Raw genomic sequence first — 19,534 nt, forward strand, 5'->3', positions numbered from 1 at the left:
GGTTTAAGTTTAAGGTTTATGGTTTAGAATTTAGAGTTTGATTTTAGGGTTTAGAGTTTAAGGTTAGGAGTTTGGTTTTGGGTTTGAATTTGGGGTTTAGATTTAGGGTTTTGGAATGTATGAAACAAAATTACCAAAATGTCATTGATAAAAATATAGACTTTGATACATCTAACAAAATTACTAAAATGCCATTGATAAAAATGTAAACTTTGATGCATGAGAGTAATGTGACAAAAATTACCACAATACCATTAATGAAAATGCAAACTTTAATGCATAGACCATGCATATATGGAAACAAACATATTACAAAATTAGGCATATTTACAAATATATTACAAACTAAACGTGTATTGAATAACATGATGAAAATGGATCAAATATCAAGGGTTTTAAAATTTTAAATACATGTTTCGTCTTTTTTTTTTTTTGAATTAAAACATATGCAAACAAGATAAAATAACCAAAAGGCCCACTAATCTAACATTTTTATTCATTGAGAATTTCATCGAACACATACAAAACTTAAAGAACAAAACAAGAACATAAGCATTCAAAAATGAACAACCAACATTTGGCCATGAAATAAGTTAAGAAGTTTTGGCCAAGCATATGAATGGTTTGGCTAAATACTCCCATGGCAATTCCACAAGCACACAATCTTTATTTAGCTAGAACATGCATCGATCACTTATAGAACTATCATATGAAGGCATTTATATCATAAAATGAATTTCAGCAAACATGTAAACAAACTAACTAAAGAGAATCATGAAAACACAAATACTAACCAAAACACTACATGTAAACTATAAACTAATCAACAAACATACAATAAACAAGTAATTTAACACTTCAAACATCCATACATTTTATTTAAAGCATGAAAAATATATAAAAAGGACTAAAAAGAGGTTTGGTCATGATGGATAAGAGTTTGACCGAACCTCCTAATGGTTGTTAATAATGGATTTTAATGTTTGTTAGATTCTTCTTTATTTTAAAACATAACTGTTGATTAGTTGGTTGAAAACTTAGATCAAGCTTAAATTTAAAAAGATGAACAACTATAGATTTTCTCTCAAAAAATAGAAAAATTAAAAGATAAATAATATGAAAATTATGAACAATGATATCAAATGAAATGAAATGCAATGAAAAAAACTAGTAGAAATTATACCTTCATAAGCCTTTTTAATTTTTTTTCTATTTTTCTTTCTTTTTTCTTTTTTTTTTTTGGCCAATTTCTAATAGCCTCCTATTTTTTTTTTAGCCTTCAAAGATGAATAAATATCTTATGTAAAATGCATGCAAGCCTTTAGATTTTTTTTTTTTTTTATCTAATGGCTATCCTTTTTCCTTTATTTATTTTGCAAGGAACCAAATTTCATTCTTGGATTCAGCTTTTCAAGATCATCCCATAGCCAAGAATGTTTATGGACAATGATTGCATTTTTAATTCTACTGGAATCAATGTAAAAAGATCATTTTATCCCCATTAGAAAGTTTTCACCTTTTATATAATTTTCTTGGAGAACCATGATCTTTTCTTCATTTTTATGGTTTTAAAACATAAAAAATATAAAAAAATATAAAATTATGATCTGAAAGTTTTCATGAAAAATCAATATTGGAAATGTCAAATTATAAAAATATCCCTTAAGGGTATTTATTAAGTTTACACCTTTCGAGGTGCGATCAAAGTTTTTAATACATAAAAAATCATCAAATAATATAAAAATAATAATCTGAAGCATTTTGCAAAAAACTAACTTTGAAAAGATCAAATTATAAAAATATTTTTTAAGAGTATTTCAATAATTTTATAGTTTTCGATGTGTGATCAATATTTTTAATGCACAAAAAATCATCAAATAATATAAAATAATGATTTAAAGCGTTTTGTAAAACATAAATATTGAAAAAGTTAAATTACGAAAATATCTCTAAGAGAAACATTTGGTTCGAGAGAATAAAAAATTTTTCATTTGATTGGTTATGAGAATATGATTCCCACATTTAGTTCACAAGTGTTTGATTTTTAGAAATAATCCTTATTTTGTTTAAGAAAATGTTTTCTATTTTTATTTTTTATTTTCATATTTTAGGAAATAATTTTTATTTTTTATTTTTTGTTTTCTAAAATATGTATTTAATAAATAAAAATAAAAATTATTTTTTAAAAATACAAAAATAAAGAAATAAATAAAATATTCAATAATATTACTATTAATAACATTTAATTATAAATATAAAAATATTTATTAATTAATAACATCAAAAAAAATTTTAATATGAAAACTTACAAAAATACAAAAAAAAAACGTACATCTTTTATTTTTACAAGTTTTTTTTTTCATATTTCAATTTGTTTTTATTTTTATTTTTATTAACATGTGTCATTCATATTTTTTATTAAAAAAAAAAAAAAACAAAAAAACAAAAAGTGACTCTAATTTGGAAAACCATTTATATTTTCTTTATCCAAACACTACTACCTTAGAATTGGCAAACGAAGCACCGCTGAAAGTTAAAATTATTAAACCAGGCAAGTACTTCATCTTACTCGAAAGTTCTCACTCCTTTTGCACAGAGGAAGGAGAAGAAGAGAAACCCAAACCCCTCGTCCAAGAAAATAACCCTCCAAAACCCTAATTTCAAAGTCATTTAATCAAACGAAGTCCAAAATGTTCGTTCTTTAAGCTTTCATTTGGATCGCTGAAGTAGAAATTTCTCGGCCAACGTTACCATGTGGAACAACAACAATAACGGCGCTCAGATATCGCCACCCGGGATTCAGGGGATCAACCATCCCGCTACCTCCAGCTGCGCAGCCTTCATACACGCTGCTGGTTCTGCAGACAAATCCGCAGGAGACGGAGGCGAAGCTGGAGACGGAGGCGAAGCTGGAGGAGAAGGCACGGAAATGGATGCAGCTTAACTCTAAGAGATATGGAGATAAAAGGAAGTTTGGTTTTGTGGAGACGCAGAAGGAGGACATGCCTTCTGAGCATGTCAAGAAGATTATCAGGTGACCTTTATTATCACATGTTTTTAGCAATTTTAAAGACAGAGTTTAGTAAGATTTTCTTTGTTATTTTATTTTTTTCATAATTTTTGGTGGCTTTTAGTTTTTTTTTGGGTGTTTTAGGGATTAAAGATTTTTGAGATGAGGATTTTCCTATTTGGAGAATTGCTAAACCGGTTCGGTGGGCTTTTGAAATTTGCTCTTTGCTTTCTCATTGCTTGGTTTTTTTTTGTTTTTTTAATTTACTTTAGATGTTATTCTCTCCATCTCTTTCTCTTGAAGATTCAGAGTGTTCTGTGGTTTTTTATCTATTTATTTTTCAATTTGGAAAGCTTCACTTAGGTTCTTGTATTCGCAATTTTTGAACATAGAATTTTGTTTCCAAGTCTGTCGTTCTGTTAAAATTAGAGAAAAAAAACTTGTTTTACTGATCTTACGGAGGACATTTAAGAGGAGAGGAAGATCGAGGATGACTTGTGGAAATTATGAGAGGACTGTTTTATTGAGTTTGTGAAGTAATGGTCTTAAATAGTGTGCTATGGTGCAATATGATCCATATAGTGGACCTCACGTAGGAGGAAAACTGATAATTTTATTTTTGTAGTTGTCCTGCCTTGTCATTGTAGCAGACTAGCAGTGCAAGACTTGTTCCTTAGAAGTGGGAAGTTCACAGTTAGTTCCAGCCTATATAATGGAATGTAAAAGGACAGTTTAATTGCAAAATGTATCTGGAACAATGCTTGTGATTTTTTTTTCTTTTGTTTGCTTTAATCCCTTATACTGATTGTCCGCAAGACATGGAAGCTGTTGAGCTAGGATTTTTTTTTCTTGATTGTTGATTAATTTTATCCTCACTAGATCTTTAATGATGTTTACACCATTTATTTTAATTTATTCAAGGCATGGTACTCTTGGTTGAGTTTCCAAAGCCACCGGTGTCTTTTTATTTTGATAATATATAATTTAATGTTCTGACAGTATAATTATTCTCTTTCTTGTTGCTATAGTCTTTTACAATGGTTCCTGGACCACACTAATGTTGTTGGATCTGCTAGTGTGCACTTTCATTGGCATGATATGTAATGATATGGTGACAGTTATTTTTTTTTTCTTTTTGACAGAGACCATGGGCATATGTCTTCGAAAAAATATCACCATGATAAACGTGTGTATCTTGGGGCCCTTATATTAATTCCACATGCAGTTTACAAGCTCATTGAGAATATGCCAATGCCTTGGGAACAGGTTCGTGATGTGAAGGTCTTATATCATATTACAGGGGCGATCACATTTGTGAATGAAATACTATGGGTTGTTGAACCAATTTATTTAGCACAGGTATGCTTATTTCCTTCCCCTCTGACAACAACTGGACACCAAATTAAGTTGTATCTCAGTTGAATTATACATGAAAGTAGTACATCTTTGTTGTAGTTGATTGACTTATCTTTTATTTCAACAGTGGGGTACAATGTGGATCATGATGCAACGAGAGATAAGAGATCGTCGCCATTTCAAGAGAATGTGGTTTCCACCATTTGATGATGAGGAACCTCCATTAGACTATGCTGTTAATCTGTTAGATGTCAATCCTCTAGAGCCAATTCAACTGGAGCTGGATGAAGAAGAAGATTCTGCAGTATATGCATGGTTTTATGACCATAAGCCTCTTGTAAAAACAAAGCTTATCAATGGTCTGAGTTACAGGAAATGGCATCTCTCCCTTCCAATTATGGCAACTTTGCACCGGCTTGCTGGACAACTGGTTTCTGATTTGATTGACTGTAATTATTTCTACTTGTTTGACATGGAGTCATTCTTCACAGCTAAAGCATTAACATGTGCTTACCTGGTAAGTTTCCTGCCTTCTGTAACATTTTAAACTTCCTTATCCTATATTCCTGAATGATTTAAATTTGCAAAGGTTGCTTGTGGGTGCCTTGGGGACCAATTGTAGTTAATTGAGACTCAATTATTGTAAATTTATTCATTGGAAGCAGTTTTTTAGAGCTTTTCACTTGTGTATTGTTTGCATTTATTAGTACCATAATATGTATTGGCATTTCTATTACATTTTTTTCTTTGTTTCATAATGGCTGGGGTTTGGTGGGGGTAGAAGATACAGGAGTGGGAATGTAATGTGATGATAATTTCCCATGGCTTCCATTATGCCAGTTGATATCAGTTTTTTTTAACATTTATAAATTAATGATGTTCTGTTGGTTTGCTGTGATGTTTATGATTACGCTTTTTGAATGCTATCTCAACTAGTTGTGCATATTTGCAGGTGGTCCTAAGTTTGAGCCACCATACCGTGATATGGAGAAAGGGAATGAGGATTGGAATGAATTTAATGACATAAACAAACTCATTATCAGGTCACCTCTTAGGACAGAGTACTGAATTGCTTTCCCTCATCTTTATAACAATAGGCCCAGGAAAGTAAAGCTTGGTGTGTATCACACTCCCATGGTTATGTATATTAAAACAAAGACCTTGATTTACCGGCATTCTATTATGATCCTTTGATACACCCCATAACTACCACAAACAAGGAGCTACGTGAGAAGAAAATTTATGATGATGAGGATGAAGATGAGTTTGTCTTGCCAGAAGGGGTGGAACCTTTGCTGAATGACACACAGCTTTACACTGACACTACTGCTGCTGGAATTTCTCTATTGTTTGCTCCATGCCCTTTTAATATGAGATCTGGTAGGATGCAAGGTGCTGAAGATATACCACTTGTGTCAGAGTGGTACAAGGAGCACTGTCCTCCTTCTTATCCTGTTAAAGTGCAGGTTAGTTATCAGAAATTATTGAAATGCTTTGTGCTGAATGAGGTGCATCACAGACCACCTAAGGGTTAGAAGAAGAAGCACTTGTTCCGGTCTGTCCAGGCAACTAAGTGTTTTCAAACGACAGAGCTTGATTGGGTTGAAGCAGGTCTTCAAGTTTGCAAGCAAGGGTACAACATGCTCAACCTGTTGATACATAGGAAAAATTTGAACTACCTTCACCTGGATTAGAACTTCAACTTGAAGCTGTGAAGACTCTTGCAACAAAAGGGCGCAAGAAGTCTTGGTTTGGCAATGCTTTTCATTTTTGTCATGAAATCCTGTGTTTGACAAAGCTTGTTGTTGATGCCAATGTCCAGTTTCGACATGGCAATGTTGATGCCTTCCAATTGGCTAATGGTCTGCAGTATACATTTTCCCATTGGCCAGTTGACCGGGGATGTACTTTTACAAGTATCAGCTCATGAGACAGATTAGGATGCGTAAAGACTTGAAGCACTTAATTTACTATCGCTTCAATACCGGGCCAGTGGGGAAAGGACCTGGATGTGGATTTTGGGCACCGCTGTGGAGGGTATGGCTGTTTTTCCTTTGTGGCATTATGCCTCTTCTAGAAAGGTGGTTAGGAAATCTGCTTGCACGTCAGTTTAAAGGGTGTCATTCAAAAGGAGTGGCCAAGACTGTTACCAAGCAATGTGTCAACAGCCACTTTGATCTGGAACTTCGAGCTGCTGTTATGCATGATGTACTTGATGCCATGCCAGGTGATTGTTAACTGTCATTACTTGTTATGACATTTCTTTTATTGTTGACAGTTTCTTATTTCATTATGTTCCTAATTAAATTACGGAGGGCATTAAGCAAAATAAAGCTAGAACAATATTGCAGCATCTCAGTGAGGCATGGCGCTGCTGGAAGGCAAACATCCCATGGAAGGTAAAACCTTTGTTGAATGACTTATTTGCTTTTTCGGTAATTTTCACTCATGCTAGTTATCTCACTGTTCTATTCTGTAGGTTCCAGGTTTGCCAGTTCCCATTGAGAATATGATCCTTTGATATGTCAAGTCAAAAGCAGACTGGTGGACAAATGTTGCTCGCTACAATTGTGAATGTATCAGAAGGGATGCCACTGTTGATAAAACAATCTGCAGGAAAAACTTAGTTAGATTGACACGCCTCTGGCTGAAAGCTGAGCAAGAACGACAGCACAATATTTTGAAAGATGGGCCATATGTCACACCAGAAGAACCAGTTGCCATTCATACTACAACTGTGCATTGGTTGGAGTCAAGAAAATTCTCTCCCATTCCATTTCCTCCTTTGTCTTACAAGCATGATACAAAGCTACTTATCCTTGCACTGGAGAGGTTGAAGGAATCTTACAGTGTAGCTGTGAGATTAAACTAACTCCAAAGAGAAGAATTGGGTCTAATTGAACAAGCTTATGATAATCCTCAGGAGGCCTTATCAAGGATCAAGTGCCACCTGCTTACCCAGCGTGCCTTCAAAGAAGTGAGTTGGTGACTGAGAATGGACTTTTATTTCGCTTTTGAACTTAATTGTATTTTACTTCTGAATTTGAATTTAAATTAATATGTTCTCCGCAGGTTGGTATAGAGTTCATGGATTTGAACAGTTATTTGATTCCAGTCTATGAAATTGAGCCCTTCGAGAAGATTACAGAGGCTTATCTTGACCAACACCTATGGTATGAAGGAGACAAGTGCCACAACTTTCCTAATTGGATTAAGCCTGCAGATTCAGAGCCACCCCCACTTTTGTTTACAAATGGTATCAAGGTCTAAACAATTTGCAAGGGATATGGGACACAAGTGAGGGGCAGTGTGTGGTGATGCTTCAAACAAAATTTGAGAAGTTCTTTGAGAAAATTGACTTGACAATGTTAAACAGGTATGTTTTGTGTAAATCTTTTGCTTATCTTATTACTGGTCTTGTTGGAATTCTTCTATAATATTGGTTTATATTTTGCAGGCTTCTACATTTGGTTCTTGATCACAACATTGCAGATTATGTTACTGCAAAGAATAATGTGGTGTTGTCATACAAAGATATGAGTTACACAAATTCATATGGTCTTATATGTGGTCTACAGTTTGCTTCTTTTGTTGTCCGGTATTTTCGACTTGTTCTGGATTTCTTGATTATTGGATTGACTTGTGCTAGTGAGATTGTTGGTCCACCCCAGACGCCGAATGAATTCATCTCATATTGGGACACAAAAGTCGAAACCCAGCATCCAATTCATCTGTCCAATAGGTACATTGATAGGGTGCATATATTGTTCAGATTCACTCATGAAGAGGCACGGGATCTTATCCAGCGATATCTTACCGAGCACCCTGATTCGAACAATGAAAACATGGTTGGATATAACAACAAAAAATGCTGGCCAAGTGATGCAAGAATGAGGCTTATGAAACACGATGGTATGTCAAATTTTAATAATATATAAACTTTTTAGGACAAAACTGCTTTGGGAGATGAGATCCAGGCTCTAATTTTCTTTCTTCTTTTCAGTTAATCTTGGGAGAAGCGTCTTTTGGGACATGAAGAATCGTCTGCCTAGAAGCATCACAACTTTGGAATGGGAGAACAGCTTTGTTTCTGTCTATAGCAAGGATAATCCGAACCTTTTTAGCATGTATGTTTTTCTTAGTATCTCTTTATTTAATATTTTGTTATCTTTGCACAGCATTCTGTGATGGAATTATTGTTTGTATTTGGCCGAAGGTTTTGCTGTTCATTTTCTGCTAATTAAGATATTTCTGAAATTTTCATTACATTTTTTACCTTAGAGATGTGTTAATTTGACAACTTTGCCAAACTATCACTATGAGGAATTCATGATACATGTATTGTTTATCTCAAGCTATAGTGCTAGATATTAGAAGTCTGTTGACTTACTGGTTTAGTTCATTGACAAAAAGTTGCATTCTCTTTGGTTGCCTTAATGTCAGAATGTGTTTTGTTAAATTTTATCATGAATTTGCATATAGATAAAACAGCTATATATGATGAACTTTATTTTCCAGAGTTTGTATGAAAGGTTCCTAATTAGTAGTATCATTTCTGTCTCACTAAGTTGCTTACTCTAAACTTGGCATTCCATTTTGGTCATTAATATTCTTTCAATAAACAGTTTGACTGACACAGTATCCTTACTTCTGATGTCTAGGTGTGGTTTTGAAGTTCAGATACTTCCTAAAATAAGAATGACTCAAGAAGGATTTAGCAATACAAGAGATGGAGTGTGGAATTTGCAGAATGAACAGACAAAAGAGTGAACTGTTGTTGCTTTCTTACGGGTTGATGATGAGCACATGAAGGTATTTGAGAATCGTGTTAGGCAGATTCTCATGTCTTCTGGTTCAACAACATCTAACATATATAAAGATAGTCAACAAAGGGAATACTGCCTTAATAAGTATTTATTTGAAAATTTCTCTTGGTCTTGTTGTTACTGTTTGATCTGTGATATTATTGAATTTATTTTCTTTTTCTTTTTTTTTTCTGTTGAATAGGTCTTATGACTTACTTCCGTGAAGCAACTGTACATACATGAGCTTCTAGACCTGCTGGTTAAATGTGAAAATAAAATTCAAACTTGTATCAAGATTGGACTGGATTCAAAAATGCCTAGCCAGTATGGTTATTTGTTTTACCAATCTCTCTATTCTTTCTCTCTCCTTTGTGGTCATAATAATTTTCTAATACATTACTATGCTTTCAGATTCCCTCCTGTCATTTTTTACACTCCTAAAGAAATTGGACGACTTGGCATGTTATCAATGGATCACATGTTGATTCCACAGTGACCTCCGTCCAGTCAGCAGACTGATGTTGGTACAACTTATTTTAGGAGTGGAATGAGTCATGTAGAGGAACAGCTTATTCCAAATCTTTATCATTACAGAGAGGTAAAATCAATTTCTCTTTTTTATGTGATCTTTTTTTAGAATTCTTTCATTCTTTGATCATCTTGCTGATTTTTAACAGCCATGGGAGAGTGAGTTCATAGACTCGCAGCATGTTTGGGCAGAGTATGCACTAAAAAGGCAGGAAGCTCAGGCACAAAATAGATGCCTAACCCTTGAGGATTTGGAAGTGAGTTTCCTTCTTTTTCATCTTCTTAAGCAATTATTGTTTTCTAACGCCATCTTCCTTTGGCATTTTCCTCTTGTTACATTTTTCCATATGATTGTGCTTCTAACCATTTATGCGTTCAGTGTAATTTTTGCATTATATGATTTTTCTGTTACAAGGAAATTGTGTTCTGATGATATTCTCCCTGATTTATTAACAGATTCATGGGATTGGGGAATACCACTGATAAATACTTTGTTTCAGGACGACAGGCACACGTTACCTTATGATACAGGATGGAGAATATGTAGAGACTTTAAGCAGTACCAAGTTTTGAAGCAGAACCCATTCTGGTGGACTGACCAAAGGCATGATGGCAAATTGTGGAACTTGAACAACTATTGAACTGATGTCATCCAAGCTCTGGGAGGTGTTGAGGGAATTCTAGAACATACCTTGTTTAAAGGAACTTAATAAGTACTTGTTTAGTTTTAGTTTATTTATATATTTCATAGATCACTTATCTGATTACTATGGTTATTAATGATTTTGGATTGTCATATCTTATTTTATGTTTTCTTTCATTCCTGAAATTACAGCTTTCCAACTTGGGAGGGTCTGTTTTGGGAAAAAGCTTCTGGATTTGAGGAGTCAATGAAGTATAAGAAGCTCACTAATGCTCAGAGATCTGGTCTTAACCAGATTCCTAACCGTAGGTTTACTCTTTGGTGGTCACCTACAATCAATCAGGCTAATGTTTATGTGGGTTTTCAAGTGCAACTAGATCTAACTGGAATTTTCATGCATGGGAAGATCCCAACCTTGAAAATATCTGTGATTCAAATTTTCCGTGCCCATTTGTGGCAAAAAATTCATGAAAGAGTGGTTATGGATCTTTGCCAAGTCTTAGATCAGGAGTTGGATGCTTTTGAAATTGAAACTGTTCAGAAGGAGACGATCCATCCTAGGAAGAGTTACAAGATGAACAGCTCTTGTGCCTATGTCAAAGCCTATTCTTGTGGCAGAGTCCAAGGACATGTTTGATCAACAAGCAAGCAATAAATATTGGATAGACGTACAGCTCTGGTGGGGAGATTATGACTCACATGATATCAAGCGTTACACACGAGCCAAATTTATGGATTATACCACAGATAACATGTCTATTTATCCATCTCCTAGTGGTAAATTTTCGATTCCTTTTCCCTTATTCCTCCTACTCTATTTATGCCTTTGTTTCCTCTGGCCTGATCTGATCATCTTTTGTCTTTATGTAGGGGTGATAATTGGTCTTGATCTAGCTTACGACTTGCATTCTGCATTTGGTAACTGGTTCCCTGGATCAAAGCCATTGCTTGCTCAGGCAATGAATAAGATCATGAAGGTAACATAGTTTTACTTATTTAAAACAGGTGAATAGATACTTAATATAATTTAATAATTCAGATGTTTGAAGCTACATTTGTTGTTAAATACTAGTATAGCTATACATGTCAAGGGTTCAACTAATTATTTCTTTACCCTTGTACAGTCGAATCTGGCTTTATATGTTTTAAGGGAACAGATAAGGAAAGGTTTGCACTTGTATTCTTCTGAGCCCACTGAGCCATATCTTTCATCACAAAACTATGGGTAGATCTTCAGCAACCAGATTATTTGGTTTGTTGACGACACCAATGTGTATCGAGTGACAATCCATAAGACATTTGAAGGGAATCTCACAACAAAACCCATTAATGGTTTCATCTTTATATTCAAACCATGTACTGGACAGTTGTTCCTAAAGGTTTGTTTCTTCATATAAGCATTTGTTTTCTAAGCTAGTTTGTCCATTGTGAAGATCTCAACTGGAGAACATTTCTCTCTTGCAGGTCATTCACACGAGTGTGTGGGCTGGTCAAAAGCATCTTGGTCAGCTTGCCAAGTGGAAAACTGCTGAAGAAGTTGCTGCCTTTGTGCGGTCTTTGCCTGTTGAAGAACAACCAAAGCAAATCATTGTTACTCGAAAGGGAATGCTTGATCCTTTGGAGGTTCATTTGCTGGATTTCCTTAACATAGTCATCAAGGGAAGTGAGCTGCAACTACCACTCCAGGCTTGCTTGAAAATTGAGAAATTTGGTGATCTGATTCTGAAGGCTACAGAACCACAAATGGTTTTGTTCAATATCTATGATGACTGGTTGAAGAGTATCTCATCATACGCTGCATTGTCCCTACTCATTCTGATCCTTCGTGTGCTTCATGTGAACAATGAGAAGGCTAAGATGCTATTGAAACCTGACAAGACAATCATTACTGAGCCACACCATATCTGGCATTCTCTAACCAATGATCAATGGATGAAGGTGGGCTTTTTTCTTACTCATAATGCTTTTGCCAATTAGTAGCATGCATCTGGCATTGCAACACACTACACTAAAGATGATTTCATGGTGCAGGTGGAAGTTGCTCTAAGTGATCTCATACTCTCTGACTATGCCTAAAAGAACAATGTGAACACGTCAGCCCTCACACAGTCTGAGATTCGTCACATTATTCATGGAGCTGAGATTACTCCGCCCTCTCAACAGAGGCAGCAGATAGCAGAGATTGAAAAACAGGTTATATTCTATTCTGCATTTGTCGTTTTATTTATGATTTGCTTATTTGACATGGCTATGTGTTGCTGACTTTTATATATTTATATATTAAAGAAAACATATTTCTTGCTAAAAGAATATTACTAACTTGGAGCTTTTTTTTTTTTTTTAAAAAACGTATTTTCAGGCAAAATGGGTAATCCAGCTGACAGCTGTGACAACTAGGACTACAAATGTGCATTGTGATGAGCTCATTGTCACCACTACAAGTCCCTATGAGCAAGCAGCATTTGGTCCAAGACAGATTGGTATGTTAGAGCAATATCAGCTATAAATCTTTATCCTCGAGTCAATCATATATATGTGAATTCAGAGGACATTAAGGTACATATCTGACTTATTTGAGATCTAGTGATGATTGAGCTTTTCTATCTGCGGACATTGATCAAAATTAATGATGCAGGAAACTGGTTACACTTATATCATGCCAAAGAACATTTTAAAGAAGTTCATCTGCATGGCAGATCTCCGGACTCAAATTCTGGATGCTTGTATGGAATAAGCCCTCCTGATAATCCTCAGGTTAAGGAAATTCGCTGCATTGCCACGCCACCACATTGGGGTACTCATCAGCAAGTTCATCTTCCATCAGCTCTTCCTGAACATGATTTCTTGAATGATCTGGTGCTTTTGGGATGAATGCACAAACAGCTAAATGAGCTTCCTCAATTGCCGCCTCAGGTTTGTGTTTAGTTTGTTTATTGATGTTCAATTTGATGGTATATTTCAGTGTTGGTGTGGTTTATCCATTGCAAATCTAATGTTGTAAACTGCTAATTGTCTTATCATGCATTTATAATCACAGGATGTTACAGCCCATGCTCGAATTTTATGGAACAACAAGCAGTGGGACGGAGAGAATTGCACTATCTTGACATGCAGTTTTACCCCAGGGTCTTGCTCATTAACAGCATACAAGCTTACTCCAAGTGGTTACGAGTGGGGTCGGTTAACAAAGATACAGGAAGCAATCCTCATGGTTACCTTCCAATTCATTATGAGAAGGTGCAGATGCTCTTAAGTGACCGGTTCCTCGGATTTTATATGGTAAGAATATTTTCATTGACTAGTGTTCCTGAACTTCCATTTATATTGTTATCATGATATGAATGATTCTTTAACTATAATAAAATATTTAATGTGATATCTAAACTTTAAAAATTTCTAATGTGGTATTTGAACTATAAATTTGTTAACTAATGTAATATTTATACTTAATGTGGTTAGCTTCAAACAATAACATTTGATGAACAAATAGTCCTTTAAGTATCATATCAGTTAACAAATTTATAATTCAAATATCATATCAAAAATTTTTAAAATTTAAATATCACATTAAATATTTTCTTGAAATTTAGAGGTCAATAGCAACATTAACCCTATGATCATGTATATATATATATATATATATATATATATATATATATTGTAGCAAGTCTTGTTCAGGGACTGGCAATGTGTACTTTGTTTTTGTTATAGATCCCTGACAATGGTCCATGGAACTACAATTTCATGGGAGTGAAGCATACAGTAAGCATGAAATACGGGGTGAAGCTTGGGACACCAAGAGAATACTACAACGAGGACCACAGGCCAACTCATTTCCTCGAGTTCAGCAACTTGGAGGAAGGTGAGACTACGGAAGTGGATCGGGAGGATACATTTACCTGAACCTATTTCATATTACCTTGTTTCTAGTTTTTGTATCTTAGTCCTATGAAAAACACTTGCTCACTTCTTTCAGTGGTGTGCCCAAATTAGTAGTAGAGCCCTAAACTTTTGGATGGATAGTTGCATGTACCTTAACCCTGCTGTAACAATTGCTGAATTAGTTGTAAATATATGCGCAAAGCATATTTTGATTTTAACCCCTAAAAATTTGTCATTGTTATCATGTTTCAATTCATTGGTGAATGCCCTGTTCCATTACTCCATGCTTCCTGCATTGCCTGATAATAAGATCTAGATTTAATAATTATATGAAAATATACAAAAATAATATTTAAAATTTTAAAAAATATCATAAATTTGTTAAAATTAAAATATATATATTTTTTATATTCGATACAAATTGATACAATAATGTGCTTTACACAATTTAAATATTACATCCACAAATACAAATATACAAGAGAACATCGTTTGAAGTGAGCCCCCTTCTATTTTTTTTTTTCTTTGGCCTTCTTTTAAAAATAATGAAAATGCATTCCACAAGCAATGAATGTCTCACTTAAAATGCCTATCTCACAAGCAGCAATCTCAAACTCAAATGTCTGCCAATGTCCTCAGTTATCTGAGAGTCATAGATGTAACACCCAGCAGACACCAAATGTTTATATGAAAACAAAAGCAAAAGACAAGTTGGCCCCCAAACATATCCCTTGGCACTCATAAAAACATGCTTCCATATTACAACGTGGCCAATATTGCTGGCAATTCTAATCATGGACAGCCAGTGCCACCTCTTAATAAGTTAAACAAAACCAAAAATACAAATTTCACATCTAATACTGCAATTTGTCCAAGGCGTTAGCCGTCTTGAGTCTTTTCGTGCTCAGTCTCCTTCACTGGCTTTGGATCCTCTTCCTTTATTATGTCTGAGCTCTCTTCAGCAGCCGATGATATCCCATCACTGCAAACACCAGACTGGGGGTTTTTGAACAGTTCATTATTTTCTAGTTCAGCTAATTTCACTTTCGGCTCTCCCTTGAGCAGCTCAAGAACTTCAAGCATGGTTGGTCTTTTCTCGGGCCTATTATCAGCACATACAAGTGCTACAAGGACAACCCTTTTCAACTCCTCTTCCACATACTTTCCATTCAGCCTTGGATCTGCCACTTCACTGAACTTCCCCTCACAGGCTAGTGGCAAAGCCCATTCTGCAATCGAGCGCTTCAATGTTGCGCTCTGCTTCTCCAGGGGTTTCTTGCCACTGGCAAGCTCTAGCAAAAGAATGCCAAAGCTGTATACATCACAACTCTCTGAGGCTTTTCCTAACATGGCATATTCAGGAGCAAGGTAGCCAAGGGTACCCTTGACTCGAGTAGTCACATGTGTTGCACCATCAGGAATAAACTTAGCAAACCCGAAATCAGCAACCTGAGGCCGGAAATCTGAATCAAGCAACACATTACTAGCTTTGATGTCTCTATGAATTATGTGTGGGGTTGAATGGTGGTGAAGATAGCTGAAGCAATCAATTGAAAGAGTTTGAGGTTAGCATTCATGTCAGAACAAGTTATAATATAGGAAAGAAAATTTGGTCCAACACTTACGCAATTCCCTCAGCAGAGCCAATTGCAATAGTCATCCTTCTGGTCCAATCAAGAAGGCATTCAGCTGAATGGTGCCCATGAAGATGTGAAAGCAAACTCAAATTGGGCATGTAGTCATATACAATCAGACGTTCTTGCCCTTCCGCACAGTAGCCACGTAAACTCAGTAGATTCTTGTGTCGAACTCTGGCCAATATCTCAACCTCAACAGAAAATTCCACTTCTGCTTTGTTGCTCCACACCTTCAATCTCTTAACTGCAATCTGCAAGTATATAACTTCGAGGATGAGAATCAAACTGAAAGAAAAACAAAGCAGTAGAAAAACTTCAAGAAGTTTCTTTTGATTGTAACAGAAATAAATATGGAATTCCAAAAGTATCATCCAAATGGCTACTTACACATGCCATGTACATAGACGCAATCCTATAAGCATGTATGTGTTTAGAGAAAGAGAGATGCTATTTTGAAGACCACAGAAGTCCTAAAATTCCATCAAGTAATGTGTTGACCATTCAACAATTGATAAAACTGATGCATTCGACAATTTTGATATTGCAATAGAACTTTCCCAGAAATTGGATGCATCAATACTAGCTGAGTCCAGAGAAAAGGATGGTACAACATCATAGACTGCCTTTTCAACTTTCCTATTGCAAATGAACAAGAATCTAACAAAGATCATTATAGTATGTTATTTTATACTGCTGTCAATGCAAATCCCATCCTAGAGAAGTCTGAATTGCATTTTCCATGAAGAGCTAGATATTTTAGCATATAAGATAAACAGATACCTCCAGTATGCTGCTAAAGTTATAAATATTAGGGATTTTACTAAACTGTAAGGAAAAACAAAAATGAAAACAAAAGTCAATTGATGATATTCCTAGTTTCCAACTCTGGCTTCAACTTTTAGAGCTCTGGCACAGACCTATACAACCATGATCATGAATCGTATATGAACCCCTCATAATAGCAGAAAACAAACATTTGACGTTGCGCTCTTGTTGAAACAGTTTGGATACTAATGTTTTATACTCTTTAAAATGCTATGCCACCCATATTTTTTCACCACAAAGGGAAAAGAAATTCTCACTGTCTTATCATTCTGTTGTAACTCAAAAAATTCACGTTATTATTGGTGTAACTCACAAATTTCTTTACAAGTATCAGAGCTTGATCTAACTTATATAAATAAAAGAAAGAAGAAAACATGAACAATAACCACATAAAAGATGGAAATATCATTTAGGAAGAAATTTGAGATTGACATAGGATTAATAGAACTAAGGAGGTCAACTACGTTTCTTCTAGCCATTTGCATTTCTGTCCCCATTTTTACAATCAACCAATAGGGCCACATGTCTCAGTTGTACCATTGCACCTATTACGAGGGAGTATTAAGTGCTCTTGTTCACATCATTTTTATTTGAGGTATGTTTGGCTCTATTAAGTTAGCCCTTTTCACCTATTGCTGAACAGTTTTAGCTGGAAGTTTTAACACATCTGACCTTATTACCAATCCATTTGGAAAGAAACTCCTTCACCATTACTTCAAGAGTGATGCCTATTCTTCAGCATTAAATGAGATTCATATAAATATTGACCAGAAAAAATAACAGTAGCCAGGCCGGGACTGTCCTTGCATGGTAGAACAATTTTCTTATGATTTAAACAGTTTTCACATTAGTAAACTAGATTCAAAACTAAAGTAAAATGCACGCTAAAACATTCAAATTTACTGAAGTTTTTGTCAGATCGACAACAGAATCTATTAACTCAAATTCCAAAAGAAGAACAATCATACAAAGGAAGAAAAGAAGTGAACCATATACAGGCATAACTATGTATAACCAACCAATCTTTCAAAACAACAAACTTAGGGAAACATAGGATGCCAAAATAGCAATTATCTTGTTAAAAGAACCCCAAAAAGGAAAAATCATTCATACCTGAGATCCATCCCATAGCTGACCCCAATAGACACTGCCAAATCCCCCTTCTCCGAGCTTGTTATCATAATTGAAATTATTGGTAGCTGAATGCAACTCTTTCAATGAAAAAATCCTCCATGTCGGCTCCTTCTTCCTTTTCTCCTTCCTGTAGAATGATATAATGTTAGACATTAAAACCCAATCGACAGACACATGAAACAACATAAACAAAGTAAATCAAGGAAAAAACACAATATTGACTGCCAAAAAACCCCTTTTTTTTCTAAGATGAAGATCAACATATCCCGGTAAATTTGACTCTAAAGTACGAAAATTTAGGCTTAAATGAAAACCAGCTAGCTATATTAAGCTAAATTAAGTATCTTCTTACTTGAACCACACTTCCAAAAGGGAAGAAAGTTCAAAACTTTAGATTATCTTATTCTTCTTCCTTTCTTGTAAATTCAACATAACAGTAAAAAAAAGAAAAAAAGATACCCAGATGATAGTTTCAAAACATAAATAAAACCCAGATTTCTTAAACCCTTATCATCCCTGAAAATCCAAAACCAAATTCACTCAGAAAACCCAACAAAACCTTCCGAAAGAAAGAAAATTTGAAAACAAATAAAACAGGAATGATAGGTAGTAAATCAATGATATACATACCGATCCACGCCTTTGCCACAACAAATCATAGAACAAAAAGCCATAACCAACCCAAAATAGAAATCCAACTCTTAATTCTTCTTTCTCTCTCAATGAAAATCAATTCCTTTCACTATTAAAGACTTTTTTTTTTCTATACTTCGTTTTTATTGTTCAACTTCAGTTTCTCTTTCCAAGCAGCAGATTCTGAAGTGATGCCAAACGTAACGCTTTTGAGCAGTAAATTGCTCTAAAAAAACATGCTTTTTTTTTCTGGGGTTTTCTTTAATTATTATTTGTTATTCGGGTTTTGCTTTTGCTAAAAAAAGGAGTGTTTTAGTCTCAATTAAAAGGAAAAAAAGGAAGGAGAAATGAAGACAAGGAAGAGTATAAGGCAAGGCTCGGTGGAATAGGCTCTATTTTTTTTGTTGCCTTATGAGATGGTTACTGCTGCAGCAATGGCAGGTTTCTGATTGGGTCGAGCTGTTTTCAATTTTCAAAATTGCATTTGCACACATGGGTCCCATTTTCATTTTATTTTAATTTTATAGTTCTATTCATTTTTCAACAGTTTATGCAATGGAAAGGACATGGACTCCCTCTCCCTCCCTCCCTCCCTCCCTAAGTCTTTTTTTTTTCAAATTTACAAAACATATTATTTATCATCATTATATTATAATTAATTAATTAATCATAATTTATAATGACGTAGATTCATCACATTTTATATATAATTTAAACTTATAATTATGAACTATTATGTAATTTTTATTACAATTGAATAATTATAAAATTGTAATAAAAAAATTATAAATAAAATGCACTCAAACTATGTCTCTATATTTCCATAAATACATTGGAGTTATTTGTACTACATTTTTATGTCTTTAATGTTTTCTTGAATTGTATACCATATCACTAATGATGTATGTTGCTCGAATTGAGGCAAGTATCGAATAAAGAAGGGTATATGTAATTAATTTTTTTTGTCAAAATTTTTTTTGTAGGTTTATTTTTGTGTTTGATGTTGTCAAAATTTGATATTGTTCAAATTAAAAGTCGATTTTAGCAATAAAGCACGTGACAGTATTTTTTTAGTTAAATT

The 19,534-nt window shown here is 34.5% G+C and overlaps 1 protein-coding gene and 1 pseudogene across 2 annotated transcripts; one reads left to right on the forward strand and one right to left on the reverse strand.

The window, feature by feature from the left end:
• The first annotated feature begins 2,609 nt into the window (after nt 1–2,609).
• LOC111281399 (pre-mRNA-processing-splicing factor 8A-like) lies at nt 2,610–14,390 on the forward strand (annotated as a pseudogene). Its single transcript, XR_016335219.1, has 23 exons — nt 2,610–3,034; nt 4,153–4,369; nt 4,494–4,883; nt 5,319–6,643; nt 6,682–6,765; nt 6,846–7,343; nt 7,439–7,742; nt 7,824–8,278; nt 8,370–8,493; nt 9,028–9,276; nt 9,374–9,495; nt 9,583–9,769; nt 9,849–9,960; nt 10,156–10,423; nt 10,535–11,119; nt 11,213–11,319; nt 11,467–11,721; nt 11,807–12,280; nt 12,374–12,535; nt 12,702–12,898; nt 12,978–13,255; nt 13,380–13,621; nt 14,054–14,390. The product of XR_016335219.1 is annotated as a pre-mRNA-processing-splicing factor 8A-like (transcript).
• A 402-nt stretch (nt 14,391–14,792) lies between these two features.
• Nucleotides 14,793–18,886, reverse strand: LOC111280982 (PTI1-like tyrosine-protein kinase At3g15890). Its single transcript, XM_022868539.2, has 4 exons — nt 18,451–18,886; nt 17,800–17,947; nt 15,850–16,112; nt 14,793–15,761 (listed from the first exon to the last, which is right to left on the reverse strand). Exons 1-4 carry the CDS (start codon nt 18,492–18,494, stop codon nt 15,104–15,106), a joined length of 1,113 nt encoding a protein of 370 aa, XP_022724274.2. The 5' UTR covers nt 18,495–18,886; the 3' UTR covers nt 14,793–15,103.
• Between the last annotated feature and the right edge of the window lie 648 nt (nt 18,887–19,534).

This window comes from Durio zibethinus, chromosome 28, assembly GCF_047325235.1.
Source record: "Durio zibethinus cultivar Kanyao isolate XHJ-2024 chromosome 28, ASM4732523v1, whole genome shotgun sequence".
NCBI classification, from domain to species: Eukaryota; Viridiplantae; Streptophyta; class Magnoliopsida; order Malvales; family Malvaceae; genus Durio; species Durio zibethinus.